Genomic DNA, 18,983 nt, shown 5'->3' with positions numbered 1-18,983 from the left:
ATTTGTGATCTGTTTTTATAATATATTACACATGCTGGTAACAAAAAAAAAAATCACCCCAAATAACTAAAGTGCATCTTCTGAAATCAACGCCTCTCCTTGGGTTTCTACAGGTCAGTGTTCTCATGGTTCAGCTGAAAAAGTGCCTACTGGCTCTTCCTCTCCACGCCACCAAATGCAGAGGCTGCCACTGTCTGCTGTCTTCACACAAAAGGTACACCTTGCCGTCCACAGAGATGAGACCTAAATGTCTGTGTGTTACCTTCATCTTTGTGGAGTATATCACATTTAAATGCACCAGGAGAACTTTTTTTCTAATTTTTATTGATGTATAGTTGATTTTCAATGCTGTTAGTTTCAGGTGTACAGTAAAGTGAATCAGTACACATATACATATATTCACCCTTTTTAGATTTTTTTTTCCCGTACAAGTCATTACAGAGCATTCAGTAGAGTTCCCTGAGCTATACATTAGGTCCTTCAGTTCAGTTCAGTTCAGTCGCTCAGTCGTGTCCAACTCTTTGCAACACCATGAATCACAGCACGCCAGGCCTCCCTGTCCATCACCAACTCTCGTAGTCCACCCAAACTCATGTCCATCGAGTTGGTGATGCCATCCAGCCATCTCATCCTCTGTTGTCCCCTTCTCCTGCCCCCAATCCCTCCCAGCATCAGAGTCTTTTCCAATAAGTCAACTCTTCGCATGAGGTGGCCAAAGTACTGGAGTTTCAGCTTCAACATCAGTCCTTCCAATGAACACCCAGGACTGATCTCCTTTAGGATGGACTGGTTGGAGCTCCTTGCAGTCCAAGGGACTCTCAAGAGTCTTCTCCAACACCACAGTTCAAAAGCATCAATTCTTTGGCACTCAGCTTTCTTCACAGTCCAACTCTCACATCCATACATGACCACTGGAAAAACCATAGCTTTGACTAGACGGACTTTTGTTGGCAAAGTAATATCTCTGCTTTTCAATATGCTACCTAGGTTGGTCATAACTTTCCTTCCAAGAAGTAAGCATCTTGACTGTGGGCCGCCCAGGGTCGGTGAAGGATCTCAAGATGGCTGGACGGAAACTTGCTTTAAAAACCATTGACTGGGTAGCTTTTGGGGAGATCATCCCTCAAAACCAGAAGGCTGTGGCTAACTCCTTGAAGTCCTGGAATGAGACCCTAACCTCCAGGTTGGCTACTCTGCCTGAGAAGCCACATGCCATCAACTGGGCTTACTACAAGGCCAACGTGGCAAAGGCTGGCTTGGTGGATGACTTTGAGAAGAAGTTTAATGCCCTGAAGGTTCCTATACCAGAGAATAAGTATATTGCCCAGGTGGATGCGGAAGAAAAAGAAGATGTGAAAAGTTGTGCTGAGTTTTTGACTCACTCAAAGACCAGGATTGAGGAATATGAGAAAGAGCTGGAGAAGATGAGGAACATAATTCCATTTGATCAGATGACCATTGAGGACTTGAATGAAGTCTTCCCAGAAACCAAATTAGACAAGAAGAAGTACCCCTACTGGCCTCACAGGCCAATTGAGACCTTATAAGCTTGAGTCCAGGAGACAGCTCTGGCCCTGGAATTATAAACTCTGGACATTAAAAATAATTACATGGTGCAAAAAAAAAAAAAAAGAAGTAAGCATCTTTTAATTTCATGGCTGCAGTCACCATCTGCAGTGATTTTGGAGCCCCAAAAAATAAAGTCTAACACTGTTTCCACTGTTTCCCCATCTATTTGCCATGAAGTGATGGGACCGGATGCCATGATCTTCGTTTTCTGAATGTTGAGCTTTAAGCCAACTTTTTCACTCTCCTCTTTCACTTTCATCAAGAGGCTTCTCAGTTCCTCTTCACTTTCTGCCATAAGGATGGTAAGTAGTTATCTATTTTACATCTAGTAGTGCATATATTTCAGTCTCAATCTGCCTAAATAGTATCAAGAGAACTTGCTACTGTATTTAAACATACTTTCTGCTGAATAACCTTTATTTGCTTCATATACCTTCTATATACAGAATTTAATTATCAAGTTATCCTAAAGCATATATTCTGAGAGGCCTTTCACTGTAAATCTTGGCTATCTCTAATTTTCATACGAAAGGGCAAACTGTAGGTCAGTGTTGCAGTTTTCTGGCTTGAATGATTATCAAGATCAGGCTTGTGTCTTACCTCCACTGGTGTCATTCCCTGCTGCTGCTAGGTCACTTCAGTCGTGTCCGACTCTGTGCGACCCCATAGACGGCAGCCCACCAGGCTCCCCCGTCCCTGGGATTCTCCAGGCAAGAACACTGGAGTGGGTTGCCATTTCCTTCTCCAATGCGTGAAAGTGAAGTCACTCAGTCGTGTCCGACTCTTCGCGACCCCATGGACTGCAGCCTTCCAGGCTCCTCCGTCCATGGGATTTTCCAGGCACGAGTACTGGAGTGGGGTGCCACTGCCTTCTCCGGGTGTCATTCCCAGTCTTCAATAATAGAGAGTCCTTCTCACAGATGAAAGGCGCTGAGACAAAAGCCAGAGTTGTCACTCCAGAAACGACTCCCAAATAACAGCCAGGACTAACTTGCTGCCCCAGCTGGCAGAGAACACCTATTCTGAGCATCACCACCTTTCACCCATGGTAGAAAAGGAAACAGCCTTAGAGAGAATGAGGGGACCCTTGCCCAGGTGTTCACGCTCTCAGAGTAAGGTGGCAGGCCTTGTGAAGACAGCCACGTTCCTGGACAGTTCCTCCTCTTCAGCTCCTCTCAGGTTATCCCCACCTGAAATCTTACTCCAGCATTCCACCCAGTCCCTCTGGAGGACAATCCTCCCTTCAGGGTCCTCTCTTCCCTATCCTTTCTGGGTGGAAGCTTCAAAGATTCCCCTGGCCCCACCTCCAAGATTCTCATTGCATCTTCATTTTTCACTTCTGCTCTGGCATAATTTCCAAGACTCTGCTTCCAGATCCATCAGTTCTAAGCAAACAGGAACTTTCAAGAACTGACAATAATGCTCCAAAGTGGGGAGCTACAAACATGTTTCATCTTCACAAATATACAACCAACTCCAGAAAGGTAGTGAATTCTCTAAAACAAATGCTTTAATTTTATGGTAACATGAAAAAAAAAAAAAAAAAAAAAAACACCAGAATGAATGATTTTATGGACTGAATTGTGTCCCCCCTCAAATTTACATGTTTGATCCTAACTGCCCCCTCCACTCCCACCATATGAGGATGCAACAAGAAAGTGCTGTGTCCAATCCAGGAAAAGAACTTGCCAGAATTCAACCATGCTGGCACCCTGATATGAGACTTCCAGCCTCCAGAGCTGTGAGAAAATAAATTTGCGTTATTTAAGCCACCCAGTTGATGGGATTTTGCTACAGCAGCCTCAGATCAGATCAGATCAGTCACTCAGTCATGTCCGACTCTTTGTGACCTCATGAATCGCAGCACGCCAGGCCTCCTTGTCCATCACCAACTCCCGGAGTTCACTCAGACTCATGTCCATCGAGTCAGTGATGCCATCCAGCCATCTCATCCTCTGTCATCTCCTTCTCCTCTTGCCCCCAATCCCTCCCAGCATCAGAGTCTTTTCCAATGAGTCAACTCTTCGCATGAGGTGGCCAAAGTACTGGAGTTTCAGCTTTAGCATCATTCCTTCCAAAGAAATCCCAGGGCTGATCTCCTTCAGAATGGACTGGTTGGATCTTCTTGCAGTCCTAGGGACTCTCAAGAGTCTTCTCCAACACCCCAGTTCAAAAGCATCAATTCTTCAGTGCTCAGCCTTCTTCACAGTCCAACTCTCACATCTATACATGACCACTGGAAAAACCATAGCCTTGACTAGATGAACCTTTGTTGGCAAAGTAATGTCTCTGCTTTTGAATATGCTATCTAGGTTGGTCATAACTTTCCTTCCAAGGAGTAAGTGTCTTTTAATTTCATGGCTGCAGTCACCATCTGTAGTGATTTTGGAGCCCAGAAAAATAAAGTCTGACACTGTTTCCACTGTTTCCCCATCTATTTCCCATGAAGTGATGGGACCGGATGCCATGATCTTCGTTTTCTGAATGTTGAGCTTTAAGCCAACTTTTTCACTCTCCTCTTTCACTTTCATCAAGAGGCTTTTTAGTTCTTCTTCACTTTCTGCCATAAGGGTGTTGTCATCTGCATATCTGAGGTTATTGATATTTCTCCTGGCAATCTTGATTCCAGCTTGTGCTTCATCCAGTCCAGCGTTTCTCATGATGTACTCTGCATATAAGTTAAATAAACAGGGTGACAATATACAGCCTTGATGTACTCCTTTTCCTATTTGGAACCAGTCTGTTGTTCCATGTCCAGTTCTAACTGTTGCTTCCTGACCTGCATACAAATTTCTCAAGAGGCAGATCAGGTGGTCTGGTATTCCCATCTCTTTCAGAATTTTCCACAGTTTACTGTGATCCACACAGTCAAAGGCTTTGGCATAGTCAATAAAGCAGAAATAGATGTTTTTCTGGAACTCTCTTGCTTTTTCGATGATCCAGTGGATGTTGGCAATTTGATCTCTGGTTCCTCTGCCTTTTTGAATACCAGCTTAAACATCTGGAAGTTCACGGTTCACATATTGCTGAAGCCTGGCTTGGAGAATTTTAAGCATTTCTTTACTAGTGTGTGAGATGAGTGCAATTGTGTGGTAGTTTGAGCATTCTTTAGCATTGCCTTTCTTTGGGATTGGAATGAAAACTGACCTTTTCCAGTCCTGTGGCCACTGCTGAGTTTTCCAAATTTGCTGGCATATTGAGTGTAGCACTTTCACAGCATCATCTTTCAGAATTTGGAATAGCTCAACTGGAATTCTATCACCTCCACTAGCTTTGTTCGTAGTGATGTTTTCTAAGGCCCATTTGACTTCACATTCCAGGATGTCTGGCTCTAGGTGAGTGATCACACCATCGTGATTATCTGGGTCGTGAAGCTCTTTTTTGTACAGTTCTTCTGTGTATTCTTGCCATCTCTTCTTAATATCTTCTGCTTCTGTTAGGTCCATACCATTTATGTCCTTTATCGAGCCCATCTTTGCATGAAATGTTCCCTTGGTATCTCTGATTTTCTTGAAGAGATCTCTAGTCTTTCCCATTCTGTTGTTTTCCTCTATTTCTTTGCATTGATCACTGAAGAAGGCTTTCTTATCTCTCCTTGCTATTCTTTGGAACTCTGCATTCAGATGCTTATATCTTTCCTTTTCTCCTTTGCTTTTCACTTCTCTTCTATTCACAGCTATTTGTAAGGCCTCCCCAGACAGCCATTTTGCTTTTTTGCATTTCTTTTCCATGGGGATGGTCTTGATCCCTGTCTCCTGTACAATGTCACGAACCTCATTCCATAGTTCATCAGGCACTTTAACTATCAGATCTAGGCCCTTTAATCTATTTCTCACTTCCACTGTATAATCATAAGGAATTCAATTTAGGTCATACCTGAATGTCTAGTGGTTTTCCCTACTTTCTTCAATTTAAGTCTGAATTTGGCAATAAGGAGTTCATGGTCTGAGTCACAGTCAGCTCCTGGTCTTGTTTTTGTTGACTATATAGAGCTTCTCCATCTTTGGCTGCAAAGAATATAATCAATCTGATTTCGGTGTTGACCATCTGGTGATGTCCATGTATAGAGTCTTCTCTTGTGTTGTTGGAAGAGGATGTTTGTTATGACCAGTGCATTTTCTTGGCAAAACTCTATTAGTCTTTGCCCTGCTTCATTCCGTATTCCAAGGCCAAATTTGCCTATTACTCCAGGTGTTTCTTGACTTCCTACTTTTGCATTCCAGTCCCCTATAATGAAAAGGACATCTTTTTTGGGTGTTAGTTCTAAAAGGTCTTGTAGGTCTTCATAGAACCGTTCAACTTCAGCTTCTTCAGTGTTACTGGTTGGGGCATAGACTTGGATTACTGTGATATTGAATGGTTTGCCTTGGAAACGAACAGAGATCGTTCTGTCATTTTTGAGATTGCATTCAAGTACTGCATTTTGGACTCTTTTGTTGACCATGATGATTATGCCATTTCTTCTGAGGGATTCCTGCCCGCAGTTGTAGATATAATGGTCATCTGAGTTAAATTCACCCATTCCAGTCCATTTCAGTTCGTTGATTCCTAGAATGTCGACATTCACTCTTGCCATCTCTTGTTTGACCACTTCCACTTTGCCTTGATTCATGGACCTGACATTCCAGGTTCCTATGCAATATTGCTCTTTACAGCATCAGATCTTACTTCTATCACCAGTCACATCCACAGCTGGGTATTGTTTTTGCTTTGGCTCCATCCCTTCATTCTTTCTGGAGTTATTTCTCCACGGATCTCCAGTAGCATATTGGGCACCTACTGACCTGGGGAGTTTCTCTTTCAGTATCCTATCATTTTGCCTTTTCATACTGTTCATGGGGTTCTCAAGGCAAGGTGACTCAAACTACCACACAATTGCACTCATCTCACATGCTACTAAAGTAATGCTCAACATTCTCCAAGCCAGACTTCAGCAATACGTGAACCGTGAACTTCCAGATGTTCAAGCTGATTTTAGAAAGGGCAGAGGACCAGAGATCAAATTGCCAACATCTGCTGGATCATCAAAAAAGCAAGAAAGTTCCAGAAAAACATCTATTTCTACTTTATTGACTATGCCAAAGCCTTTGACTGTGTGGATCACAATAAACTGTGGGAAATTCTGAAGGAGAAGGGAATACCAGACCAACTGACCTGCCTCTTGAGAAACCTGTATGCAAGTCAGGAAGCAACAGTTAGAACTGGACATGGAACAACAGACCGGTTCCAAATAGGAAAAGGAGTACGTCAAGGCTGTATATTGTCACCCTGTTTATTTAACTTATATGTAGAGTACATCATAAGAAACACTGGACTGGAGGAAGCACAAGCTGGAATGAAGATTGTTGGGAGAAATATCCATAACCTCAGATATGCAGATGATAACACCCTTATGGCAGAAAGTGAAGAAGAGCTAAAGAGCCTCTTGATGAAAGTGAAAGAGGCAGTGAAAAAGTTGGCTTAAAGCTCAACATTCAGAAAAGGAAGATCATGGCATCCGGTCCCATCACTTCATGGCAAATAGATGGGGAAACAGTAGAAACAGTGGCTCACTTTATTTTCAGGGGCTCCAAAATCACTGCAGATGGTGATTGCAGCCATGAAATTAAAAGACACTTACTCCTTGGAAGCAAAGTTATGACCAACCTGCTGCTGCTGCCGCTGTAGCTGCTAAGTCACTTCAGTCGTGTCCGACTCCGTGCGACCCCATAGATGGCAGCCCACCAGGCTCCCCCATCCCTGGGATTCTCCAGGCAAGAACACTGGAGTGGGTTGCCATCTCCTTCTCTACTGCTGCTAAGTCACTTCAGTCATGTCCGACCCTTAGCAACCCCATGGACTGCAGCCCACTAGGCTCCTCTGTCCATGGGATTTTCCAGGCAATCGTACTGGAGTGGGTTGCCATTTCCTTCTCCAATGCATGAAAGTGAAAAGTGAAAGTTAAGTCACTCAGTCATGTCCGACTCTTAGCGACCCCATGGACTACAGCCCACCAGGCTTCTCCATCCATGGGATTTTCCAGGCAAGAGTACTGGAGTGGGGTGCCATTGCCTTCTCCTATGACCAACCTAGACAGCATATTAAAAAGCAAAGACATTACTTTGCCAACAAAGGTCCATCTAGTCAAGGCTATGGTTTTTCCAGTGGTCATGTATGGATATGAGAGTTGGACTATAAAGAAAGCCAAGCACCAAAGAATTGATGCTGTTGAACTGTGGTGTTGGAGAAGACTCTTGAGAGTCCCTTGGACTTCAAGGAGATCCAACTAGTCCATCCTAAAGGAGATCAGTCCTGGGTGTTCACTGGAAGGACTGATGTTGAAGCTGAAACTCCAATACTTTGGCCACCTGATGTGAAGAGCTGACTCATTCGAAAAGACCCTGAGCTCCAAAAGATTGAGGGCAGGAGGAGAAGGGGACGACAGAGGATGAGATGGTTGGATGGTATCACTGACTCAATGGACAAGGGTTTGAGTAGACTCTGGCAGTTGGTGATGGACAGGGAGGCCTGGTGTGCTGCAGTTCATGGGGTAGCAAAGAGTTGGACACAACTGAGCAACTGAACTGAACTGAAGTAAATGACAAAATATAAAAACTTCAAAAGGTACTAAAGCCCTGTCCTGAGACTTATCAGATGCAAATTCTATCATGATCTCCTCAAATATGAGTTAACACTCTTACCACTTTAGGATTGACTGGCCAGCCTTTGATTCTTTACTTCTAAAATGTGAGTGAAACATATGCAATATTGATAAACCAAACAAAATTATGGAACCTGCTTCAGGCATGGTGTAAAATATATAATTCACTTTTCTCAATATATTCTGATTATGTAAACTATTAAGATTGACAAAGACTTAGTGATGGGTACTATATCAGCTTAGGATAAGAGTAGAAATGGATTGCTTTGATTTCAAGAGAAGACAATTAAGCTGAATGCCTTTACATGCCAGGGCTAGCTTCTCATCTATTCTGGAAGTTTTCCCTGTCCTCTCCTCTTGACCTCACCCTACGCACAGACCCACACACATACACTCTCCATCATACCCCCAAACTACTCACACATAAGAATATCTGGGTCTTCAGAGACAGAAAGTAGATTAGTGATTGCTTCAAGCCAAGGGAGGGGTGAGAAACACGAAATAATAGCTAAAGGGTGGAGGTGATGAGCTCTTCTACCGTGGAATCTGGTAACTGTTGCACATGTCTGTGAACATACTAAAAACAACTGAATTGCATTCTTTGAATGAGCAAATTGTATGGTATAAAAATACAATTCACTTAGAACTGAATTAAAGTCAATAAAGCTGTTGTTGGAATATATCTGGGTTCAAGTTGAAGGTCTACTTTTGGGGACGGTGGATGGGACAGAAAGGAGGATACAGAAGGAAGAACAGAGCTGAAGTTATGCCTTGAGGCCTGGACTTGACAGTAAGGAAACACGGGGTCATGGTCCTCAGGCTGATTTCCTCACTGAACCACTCTCTTTGGAGGGCCAGGTCACACCAGCAGGGTCATGCAAGTTTCTTCACCTCATGCAGAATAAAAATTCCTTCCCCTTCCTCCATCCCTCCCCCAGACAACTGCATCTTTGTCATAGCCTGACTTCAGAAGGGTTTGACTAGCATAAAGGATCATACAGGTGGAGGAAGAGGAGTGAATCATGTCTTAGAAACCTGGGGACATTAAACCGGCTGCAGTTCCCCGGGCTGGCCTCTCCAGCAGGAACACATTAACATGCAGATCTGACAGAACGGTTTCCCCTCGGCCTTGCAACACACCTCCTGCCTGATTCCTATCCAAAATTCTAATTAACAGAATTCATATTTTCACACAGCTCTGGCAGTTTGAATATGCAAGGGCATATTCAATGCTCCAAAGATCCCAAGCACCCTTTCAGTGCACATGTCTCTATACAAGGGCTCCTGAAATGCAGACGCTGTCTCCCTCGCTGTCACCATCCCGATAGCATGGCAGCTGCGTTCCCCGAAGCCAGCGAAGTGGGTTCTGCACACAGAAGACATGCCTCAGCTCCCATCCACCATCTGCCTGGTTGGTGGGTGCGCAGCCTCGGCCCAGACAGGCAGCTGCCCCCGACAATGGGGGAAACAGCGGCACTTCCTCCGTGCCTTTGGCAACAAGAAAAAAAAAAAATCTGCAGAAAGAATATGTAAAATTGCTGCAAATTTTGGATGCAAGTGCTATTATGCCTCCTCACAGCTAAATGATCCCACTCAGAAGGATGGGTTCTGTTTAGCAACTGTAACAATTAGGCGCATTTATACAGAATAAGACACTAACAAGGCTAAAAGACTATTGTCCTGGACAAAGGGTTCCTCTCATAGGCTCTTCCATAATAAATGATACCTTAAAAAAAAAAAAAAGACTCTTTGAAAACCCTTCTTTTAAGTAAAAAGACTGTCACTAATTACTTTGTGGTGAGCACAAATAAAAATTACTTTCTTCAAAAATTCTGACTCTAAATAAATTACTCTAGTCAAAAAGATGTACTCAATTAATTCTTTATTAAGGGTGTTGTAGAATCTAAGTGATTGTTCTCAGTGCTATGTAATAAAGTTAGACACAGCCAGGAAAACATTTATCACTTAGCTAAGTAATTAGAGTATTTACTTAGAAAAAGTTCTAAAAGTTTAAAAACAAAAAGACTCAAGGATTATTTATACAAGTCAAGTCTCTGAAGAAATGGGAAAATACACACAAATATAGCTGTAAAGAACATTTCTCTTTTAAGGAAAAAAACACCCAAATTTTCAAGAGTATCATTTGAATCCCTACACAGTGACCCATCCCAGCCCAAGCTCAGGTGTCCCCTTCTTGGTTACCCACAGTTTCATCAATGCACAGATGCTTCAGTGATGTTCTCACAGTTGTGAACTTTAGCTTTTTAGCTGAAATAACTCAGATGGGAGTTGGGGAGGCGGGGTGCAAAGCACCTCCTGGAAGAAGTGGCACATAATCCAAAATGGAAACCATCTGGGGGATTGCTAGATTACAGATCTATCCAAATCAGTTAGAATTATGTTCATCCATGAGTAAAAAGAAACTCTCTCAGATTCACAGCTAACAATGGCTTAAATAAGATAGAAGCTTATTTCTCTTCCTTGTTAAAAGGATATAGAAGCAGGAATCCAAAACTGGTTTGCTGGCTTCATGTCACTGCCAGGGAGTTGGCCTCCTCCTATTAAGCTCCTGCTATAATGTCTTCAATATATCTCACTGTATAGTGCATGATAGCTGCTCAGACTCCAGCCATCTTATCCACATTCCAGCCGGCCGAAGAAGGAAAGGAAGAAGAACATGACCACTCCTTTTAAGGCTGCTCCCTGGAAGCTGCACATAACATCCCACTCGCCAGACTGAAATGGTCCTAATAACTGCAAGAAGGGCTGGAAAATGGAGTCTTTATTCTAGGCATCCATGCACTTAGCTATTACTAAGGAAGAAGGGAAGAATGGATATTGGAGAAGCAAACAGCTGTCCCTCTCTCAGCATCTGAGAAACAACTGCTGCTAACTGTGAGGCCCCATCCCACAATAATTTAGAGTTCCAGTATTCTTTCAATATTCTTTCTGGTAAAACTTTACTAAAAATACCAACTGGTCTCCTTACAGCTATTGATCATGTACCTCTACCAAAAGATGCTTGAGCATCTCCCCATTCATTTATGTTTATTTACGAAACACTTATGTAATACTATACTAGCATATGTATGTTCTAAAACACAAAAATAGAACCAAAAGAAGAGGTTTAAAATACATAAGTAGAATTTTCTTATAATTTTCTTCCCATGCCCCAAAGGACTGACCATCTTGTGCACCCCACCCAGGGTGACCGCACTGGTCTGTCTGCCATTTGCAGACCCTGTTCACTGAGCCCATAGTTTAAGAGCTCCACCTTTCTTGCTGGACCTTAGAATACAATGACTAATTAACCACACTTCTGCCCTCAGGGAGCTGGAGTCCTAGGCAAAGGGGAGAAATATTTAGGTGAATTCTGGGATGCTCTGTCCAGATTCCCCTGACAGGAAGGGCTGTTGCAGCAAGGTTTAGGAATGCTGTGGGGAGATAGCCATCAGCTGTCTAGGGCCTGCTCAGCAGTAGAGAGCCCCACCCAAGGGTGTGCCCATGTCCAGTGACTGACTGCTGAGTGGGCATAAAGGCCACCTCCAGAGCTCCCCAGGGCTCAGCCAGGCTGTCCCTGGCTTGGCTAGGCCTGCACTCTCCCTCTGCCGCTCAAGCTTCCTCCTCCCTTCTTACCACAGACGTTGATTTCAACAGGATGCAGACATGTTAACACGTCCGTGACGACATATTACCAACAGCGTAGTGCAATCTTTCAAGGGCATTCTGTTAGAATTCAGGGAGGGCACAGATAACGGGGTGCTCCCATTGACTTGGGGCACCTCAGTCTGCTTGCATGGGTGGGTCGAGGCGGGCAAGGAGAATGGATGTGGCAGAAGGAAGGTCATGTTTTAAAACTTCTTAGGGGAGGTTTAGCCTCAGACCAAGTCTTAATAATTCCTGGCAGTGCCAGGATGGGAAGAGAAAGAGTGGAGCATTCTTGGCGAAAGAAGAAGCATGAACACCAACCAGCAAAACCACATGGCATGTTTGGAGAACCCGCAAATTTATGTAATGTCTAGATCACAAATAACTAAAGAAGTAACAGAGACCAGTTGATGGTATTTCTAATGACATTCTAATGAGTTTGGACTGTATGTTCCAGGTTCCTGCTACTGTGAGTGTGTTCCCTGGACCAGAAACAACCCCATCACCTGAGAGCCAACAGTACAACTGCAGAAGCTCAAGCCCTACCCTCAGACTTACCGACTCAAACTCTGCATTTAACAAGCTCCTGGGGAGGAGCCTGGCTGGCTACAGATCATGGCATCTCAAAGAGTCAGACACAGCTGAGCAACTAAGCACAAGCAGAATATAGTATGATTTGGGGCTTCTCAGGTGGCGCTAGGGGTAAAGAATCCTCCTGCTAACTCAGGAAATGTAGGAGACAAGGGTTCTATCCCTGGATTGGGAAGATCCTCTGCAGGAGGAAATAGCAACCCACTCCAATAGTTGCAGAGAGTCTGACACGACTGAACGTCTAAGCATGAGCAATATAATTTGAGTAGCATGATTCTAGACCACTGACACCCAAAGTGTTGTACACAAAATAGTCTACTAGGAGTGTGGGAAGAAAATAGTGAAATATCTATTATTATTATTCATCTTATACTTTTAAAGTCTACTTCAGCATATTTATATCCATTATAGCATATCAGTACAATGCTACCTGCATATAATTTACAAATAAATGCATACATAAATAAATGCATATATAAATAAATGCATACATAAATAAATGCATACATAAATAAATGCATACATAAATTGGGTGCATGCTCAGAAACATCTGGAGACGTCTCCTCACTCTGGGCAACAGGAAGGCACTGAAGGCTTTTATGCTGAAAGGGTCATGATCAGATTTACTGCTCAACAGTTGATCTGGAAGCCAGTAGCATGGTAAGCTGATTGGAGGAGGGCAAGACAGAGGGTGGGGAGATCTGTTAGGTTTTTTGGTCAGGGAAGATTTTTTTAGACTATTTTTAAAAGCAGGTTTTAGGTTCACAGCAAAATTGAGAGAAAGGTACAGATGCCTTTCCATATGTTCCTTGCCCCACATGCATAACCTTCTCCTTTATCAACATCACTCACCAGAGTAGTACACATGTTACAATGGATGAATATATCATTATCACTTATCACTAGGCTTCCCTTGTAGCTCAGTTGGTAAAGAATCTGCCTGCAGTGCAGGAAACCCAGTTTCGATCCCTGGGTTGGGTAGATCCCCTGGAGAAGGAAATGGCAACCTCCTCCAGTATCCTTGCCTGGAAAATCTCATGGACAGAGGAGCCTGGTGGGCTGCAGTCCATGGGGTCACAAAGAGTCAGGGACGACTGAGCGACTAACACTTACTTAACACTTAACACTTTTTCATAGTTTGTTAGGATTCACTACGAGTGCTGTACTGGTTTCCTAGGTTTGGACACAAGCTGGTGACAGGACGTAACACACAGAGTACTTCCACTGTCCGAAAAGTCCTCCCACCCCACCTGCCAACACCCTAACAACCTCTGTCCCTTTTTCTGTCTCCATAATTTCACCTTTTACAGAATGTCATATAGTTGGAATCATACAATATGAAGCCTTTACAGATAGGTAATATGCATTTAAGTTTCTTTCGTGGCTGGATAACTCAGTTCTTTTTCAGTTCAGTTCAGTTCAGTCACTCAGTTGTGTCCGACACTTTGCGGCACGCCAGGACTGCCTGCATGCCAGGTCTCCCTGTCCACCACCAACTCCCAGAGCTCACTCAAACTCCTGTCCATACATTCGGTGATGCCATCCAACCATCTCATCTTCTGTCATCCCCTTCTCCTCCTGCCTTCAATCTCTCCCAGGATCAGGGTTTTTTCCAATGAGTCAGTTTTTTGCATCAGATGGCCAAAGTATTGGAGTGTCAGCTTCAGCATCAGTCCTTCCAATGAATATTCAGGACTGATTTCCTTTAGGATGGACTGGTTGGATCTCCTTGCAATCCAAGGAAATCTCAAGAGTCCTCTCCAACACAACAGTTCAAAAGCATCAGTTCTTCAGTGCACAGCTTTCTTTACAGTCCAACTCTCACATTCATACATGACCACTGGAAAAACCATAGCCTTGACTAGATGGACCTTTGTTGGCAAAGTAATGTCTCTGCTTTTGAATATGTTGTCTAGGTTGGTCATAACCTTTTTTCCAAGGAGCAAGCGTCTTTTAATTTCATGGCTGCAGTCACCATCTTCAGTGATTTTGGAGCCCAAAAAAATAAAGTCTGACACTGTTTCCACTGTTTCCCCATCTATTTGCCATGAAGTGATGGGACTGGATGTCAGGATCTTAGTTTTCTAAATGTTGAGTTTTAAGCCAACCTTTTCACTCTCCTCTTTCACTTTCATCAAGAGGCTCTTTAGTTCTTCTTTGCTCTCTGCCATAAGGGTGGTGTCATCTGCATATCTGAGGTTATTGATATTTCTCCCAGCAATCTTGATTCCAGCTTATGCTTCATCCAGCCCAGTAGTTCTCATAATGTACTTTGCATCTATGTTGAATAAGCAGAGTGACAACATACAGCCTTGATGTACTCCTTTCCCAATTTGGAACCAGTCTGTTGTTCCATGTCCAGTTATAACTGTTGCTTCTTGACCTGCATACAGATTTCTCAGAAGGCAGTTCAGGTGGTCTGGTACTCCCTTCCCTTTCAGAATTTTCCACAGTTTGTTGTGATATACATAGTCAAAGGCTTTGGTGTAGCCAATAAAGCAGAAGTAGATGTTTTTCTGGAACTTTCTTGCATTTTCAATGATCCAACAGATGTTGGCAATTTGATCTCTGGTTCCTCTGCCTTTTCTAAATTCAGCTTGAACTTCTGGAAGTTCATGGTTCACGTACTGTTGAAGCCTGGCTTGCAGAATTTTGAGCGTTACTTTGCTAGCGTGTGAGCTGAGTGCAATTGTATGGTAGTTTGAGCATTCTTTGGCATTGCCTTTCTTTGGGATTGGAATGAAAACTGACCTTTTCCAGTCCTGTGGCCACTGCTGAGTCTTCCAAATTTGCTGACATATTAAGTGCAGCACTTTCACAGCATCATCTTTTAGGATTTGAAATAGCTCAACTGGAATTCCATCACCTCTACTAGCTTTGTTCGTAGTGATGCTTCCTAAGGCCCGCTTGACTTTGCATTCCAGGATGTCTGGCTCTAGGTCAGTGATCACACCATCGTGATTATCTGTGTCATGAAGATCTTTTTTGTATAGTTCTTCTGTGTATTCTTGCCACCTCTTACTAATATCTCCTGCTTCTGTAAGGTCCATACCATTTCTGTCCTTTATTGAGCCCATCTTTGCATGAAATGTTCCCTTGGTATCTCTAATTTTCTTGAAGAGATCTCTAGTCTTTCCCATTCTGTCGTTTTCCTCTATTTCTTTGCATTGATCACTGAGGAAGGCTTTCTTATCTCTCCTTGCTATTCTTTGGAACTCTGCATTCAAATGGGTATATCTTTCCTTTTCTCCTTTGTCTTTAGCTTCTCTTCTTTTCTAAACTATTTGTAAGGCCTCCTCTGACAACCATTTTGCTTTTATGAATTTCTTTTTCTTGGAAATGGTCTTGATCTCTGCCTCCTGTACAATGTCACAAACCTCCATCCATAGTTTTTCAGGCACTCTACCAGATCTAATCCTTGAATCTATTTCTCACTTTCACTGTATAATTGTAAGGGATTTGATTTAGGTCATGCCTGAATGGTCTGTGTGGTCTGTTGCAGCCGGCGTGCTTCTGTCTAGTCAAGGCTACAGTTTTTCCAGTGGTCCTGTATGGGTGTGAGAGTTGGACTGTGAAGAAAGCTGAGCACTGAAGAATTGATGCTTTTGAACTGTGGTGTTGGAGAAGACTCTTGAGAGTCCCTTGGACTGCAAGGACCATTCTAAAAGAGATCAGTCCTGGGTGTTCATTGGAAGGACTGATGTTGAATCTGAAACTCCAATTCTTTGGCCACCTCATGCGAAGAGTTGACTCATTGGAAGAGACTCTGATGCTGGGAGGGATTAGGGGCAGGAGGAGAAGGAGACGACAGAGGATGAGATGGCTGGATGGCATCTCCGACTCGATGGACATGAGTTTGAGTGAACTCCGGGAGTTGGTGATGGACAGGGAGGCCTGGTGTGCTGCATTTCCTGGGGTCGCAAAGAGTTAGACACAACTGAGCGACTCAACTGAACTGAACTGAACTGAATGGTTTAGTGGTTTTCTCTACTTTCTCAATGTAAGTCTGAATTTGGCAATAAGGAGTTCATGATCTGAGCCACAGTCAGCTTCTGGTCTTGTTTTTGCCGCCTGTATAGAGCTTGTCCATCTTTGGCTGTAAAGAATGTAATCAATCTGATTTCAGTATTGATCGTCTGGTGATGTCCATGTGTAGTCTTCTCTTATGTTGTTGGAACGGGTGTTTGCTATGACCAGTGCGTTCTCTTGGCAAAACTCTATTAGCCTTTGCCCTGCTTCATTCTGTACTCCAAGGCCAAATTTGCCTGTTACTTCAGGTATCTCTTGACTTCCTACTTTTGCATTCCAGTCCCTTGTCATGAAGAGGATATCTTTTTTGGGTGTTAGTTCTAGAAGGTCTTGTAGGCCTTCATAGAACTGTTAGACTTCAGCTTCTTCAGCATTACTGGTCGGGGCATAGACGTGGATTACTTTGATATTGAATGATTTGCCTTAGAAATGAACAGAGATCATTTGTTTTTGAGATTGTATCCAAGTACTGCATTTTGGACTCTTTTGTTGACTATGATGGCTACTCCATTTCTTCTAAGGGATTCTTGCCCACAGTAGTAGATATAAAGGTCATCTGAGTTAAATTCACCCATTCCAGCCCATTTTAGTTTGCTGATTCCTAAAATGTTGATGTTCACTCTTGCCATCTCCTGTTTGACCACTTCCAATTTGCCTTGATTCATAGATCTAACATTCCAGGTTTCTATGCAATATTTCTCTTTACAGCATTGGACTTCCATCACCAGTACATCCACAACTGGGTGTTGTTTTCGCTCTGTCTCTTCATTCTTTCTGGAGTTACTTCTCCACTGATCTCCCATAGCATACTGGGCACCTACCGACCTGGAAAGTTCATCTTTCAGTGTCCTATCTTTTTGTCTTTTCATACTGTTCATGGGGTTCTCAAGGAAAGAATAATGAAGTGGTTTGCCGTTCCCTTCACCAGTGGACCACGTTTTGTTGGAACTCTCCACCATGACCCATCTGCCTTGGGTGGCCCTACAGGGCATGGCTTATAGTTTCATTGAGTTAGACAAGGCTGTGGTCCATGTGATCAGACTACAGTTTTCTGTGATTGTGGTTTTCATTCTGTCTGCCTTCTGCTGGAGAAGGATAAGAGGCTTATGGAAGCTTCCTGATGGGAGAGACTGACTGAGGAGGAAACTGGATCTTGTATAATGGGCAGGGCAATGCTCAGTAAATCTTTAATCCAATTTTCTGCTGATGGGCAGGGCTGTGTTCCCTCCCTGTTGTTTGACCTAAGGCCAAACTATGGTGGAGGTAATGAAGATAATGGTGACCTCCTTCAAAAGATCCCATGCACGCAGTGCCCCCAACCCTGCAGCAAGCCACCACCAACCCACGCCTCTGCTGGAGACTCCTGGACACTCACCGGCAAGTCTGGATCAGTCTCTCAGCACTAAATAATATTCCATTGTCTGGATGTATCACAGTTGATTGATCCATTCACCCACTGAAGGACATCTTGGTTGCTTCTACCTCTTGGAAGTTATGGGAAAATCTGCTATAAACATCTACATTCAGGTTTCTGTATGGATGTAAGTTTCCAAATCCTTTGAGGCAAGAATACTGGAGTGGGTTGTCATTGCCTTTTCCAGGGGATCATCCCAACCCAGGGATCGACCCAGGTCTTCAGCACTGCAGGCAGATTCTTTACCATCTGAGCCACCAGGTACTTAACCAATAAAGTTGGGAAGAACTGTACCTTGATAATATTGAGATTTTTCTATTTGTGAACAGGAAATATCTCTCCACTTATTTATTTATTTCTTCTTTGATTTATTTCATCAGAGTTTTGTAGTGTTCCACATACAGATCTTATATGTATTTTGTTAAATTTATGCCTAAGTATTTTATTTTGGGGGTTACTAATGTAAATGGTGTTTCATTTTAAATTTCAAATTCCATTGTTCATTGCTGGTATATAGGAAAGTGATTGGCTTTTATATAGTAACTTTGTATTCTGTAACCTTTTTATAAACACTTATTAGTTACAGGAGATATTTTGGTCAATACTTAGGCAGAACAATCCAGTAGGTAATCATATCACCTGAAAACAAAGACTATTTTATTTCTTCCTTCCCAATAAGTACATTTTTTAATTTCCTTTTCTCACCTATTGCATTAGCAAGGACTTTCAGAATAATACTGAAAGTTGTACCTGATCTTAGTGGGGAAACTTCAGGTTTCTAACCATTAAGTATGATGTCAGCTGTAGGTTTTTTTAGTCTTTATTAAGTTGAGAAATTTCTGCTCTGTTCCTATTGTACTGAGACCTGTTGGGTTTTTACATACAATGACTAGTATTGAAAACATGTCCCATGAGGGGAAAGGAGGCTTTGGACTCTCAGTGTCCATTTGGAGAAAGATAGGAGCACCTCAGTGTCAAGACGTTCTATTATATGTCAAGAGCACCTCAGTGCTCTCTAATGGACAGCCAGCCTCCAACAGGCCCCATGGGACTTCTTTGATGTGAGTTAGATCATAGCAAGTTATCGGGTCT

The 18,983-nt window shown here is 43.0% G+C and overlaps 1 protein-coding gene across 1 annotated transcript; it reads left to right on the top strand.

Moving 5' to 3' along the window:
- The first annotated feature begins 1,033 nt into the window (after nt 1-1,033).
- On the top strand, nt 1,034-1,616 carry LOC102400567 (ATP synthase subunit d, mitochondrial-like). Its single transcript, XM_044925909.1, has one exon. The coding sequence runs from the start codon at nt 1,062-1,064 to the stop codon at nt 1,545-1,547; it is 486 nt and encodes a 161-aa protein (XP_044781844.1). The 5' UTR covers nt 1,034-1,061; the 3' UTR covers nt 1,548-1,616.
- The last annotated feature ends 17,367 nt before the right edge of the window (nt 1,617-18,983 follow it).

Source organism: Bubalus bubalis, chromosome 2 (assembly GCF_019923935.1).
Source record: "Bubalus bubalis isolate 160015118507 breed Murrah chromosome 2, NDDB_SH_1, whole genome shotgun sequence".
In the NCBI taxonomy this organism is placed as follows: Eukaryota; Metazoa; Chordata; class Mammalia; order Artiodactyla; family Bovidae; genus Bubalus; species Bubalus bubalis.
Note: the sequence above shows the minus strand (reverse complement) of the source record. Positions and strands in the feature narration are given on the sequence as shown.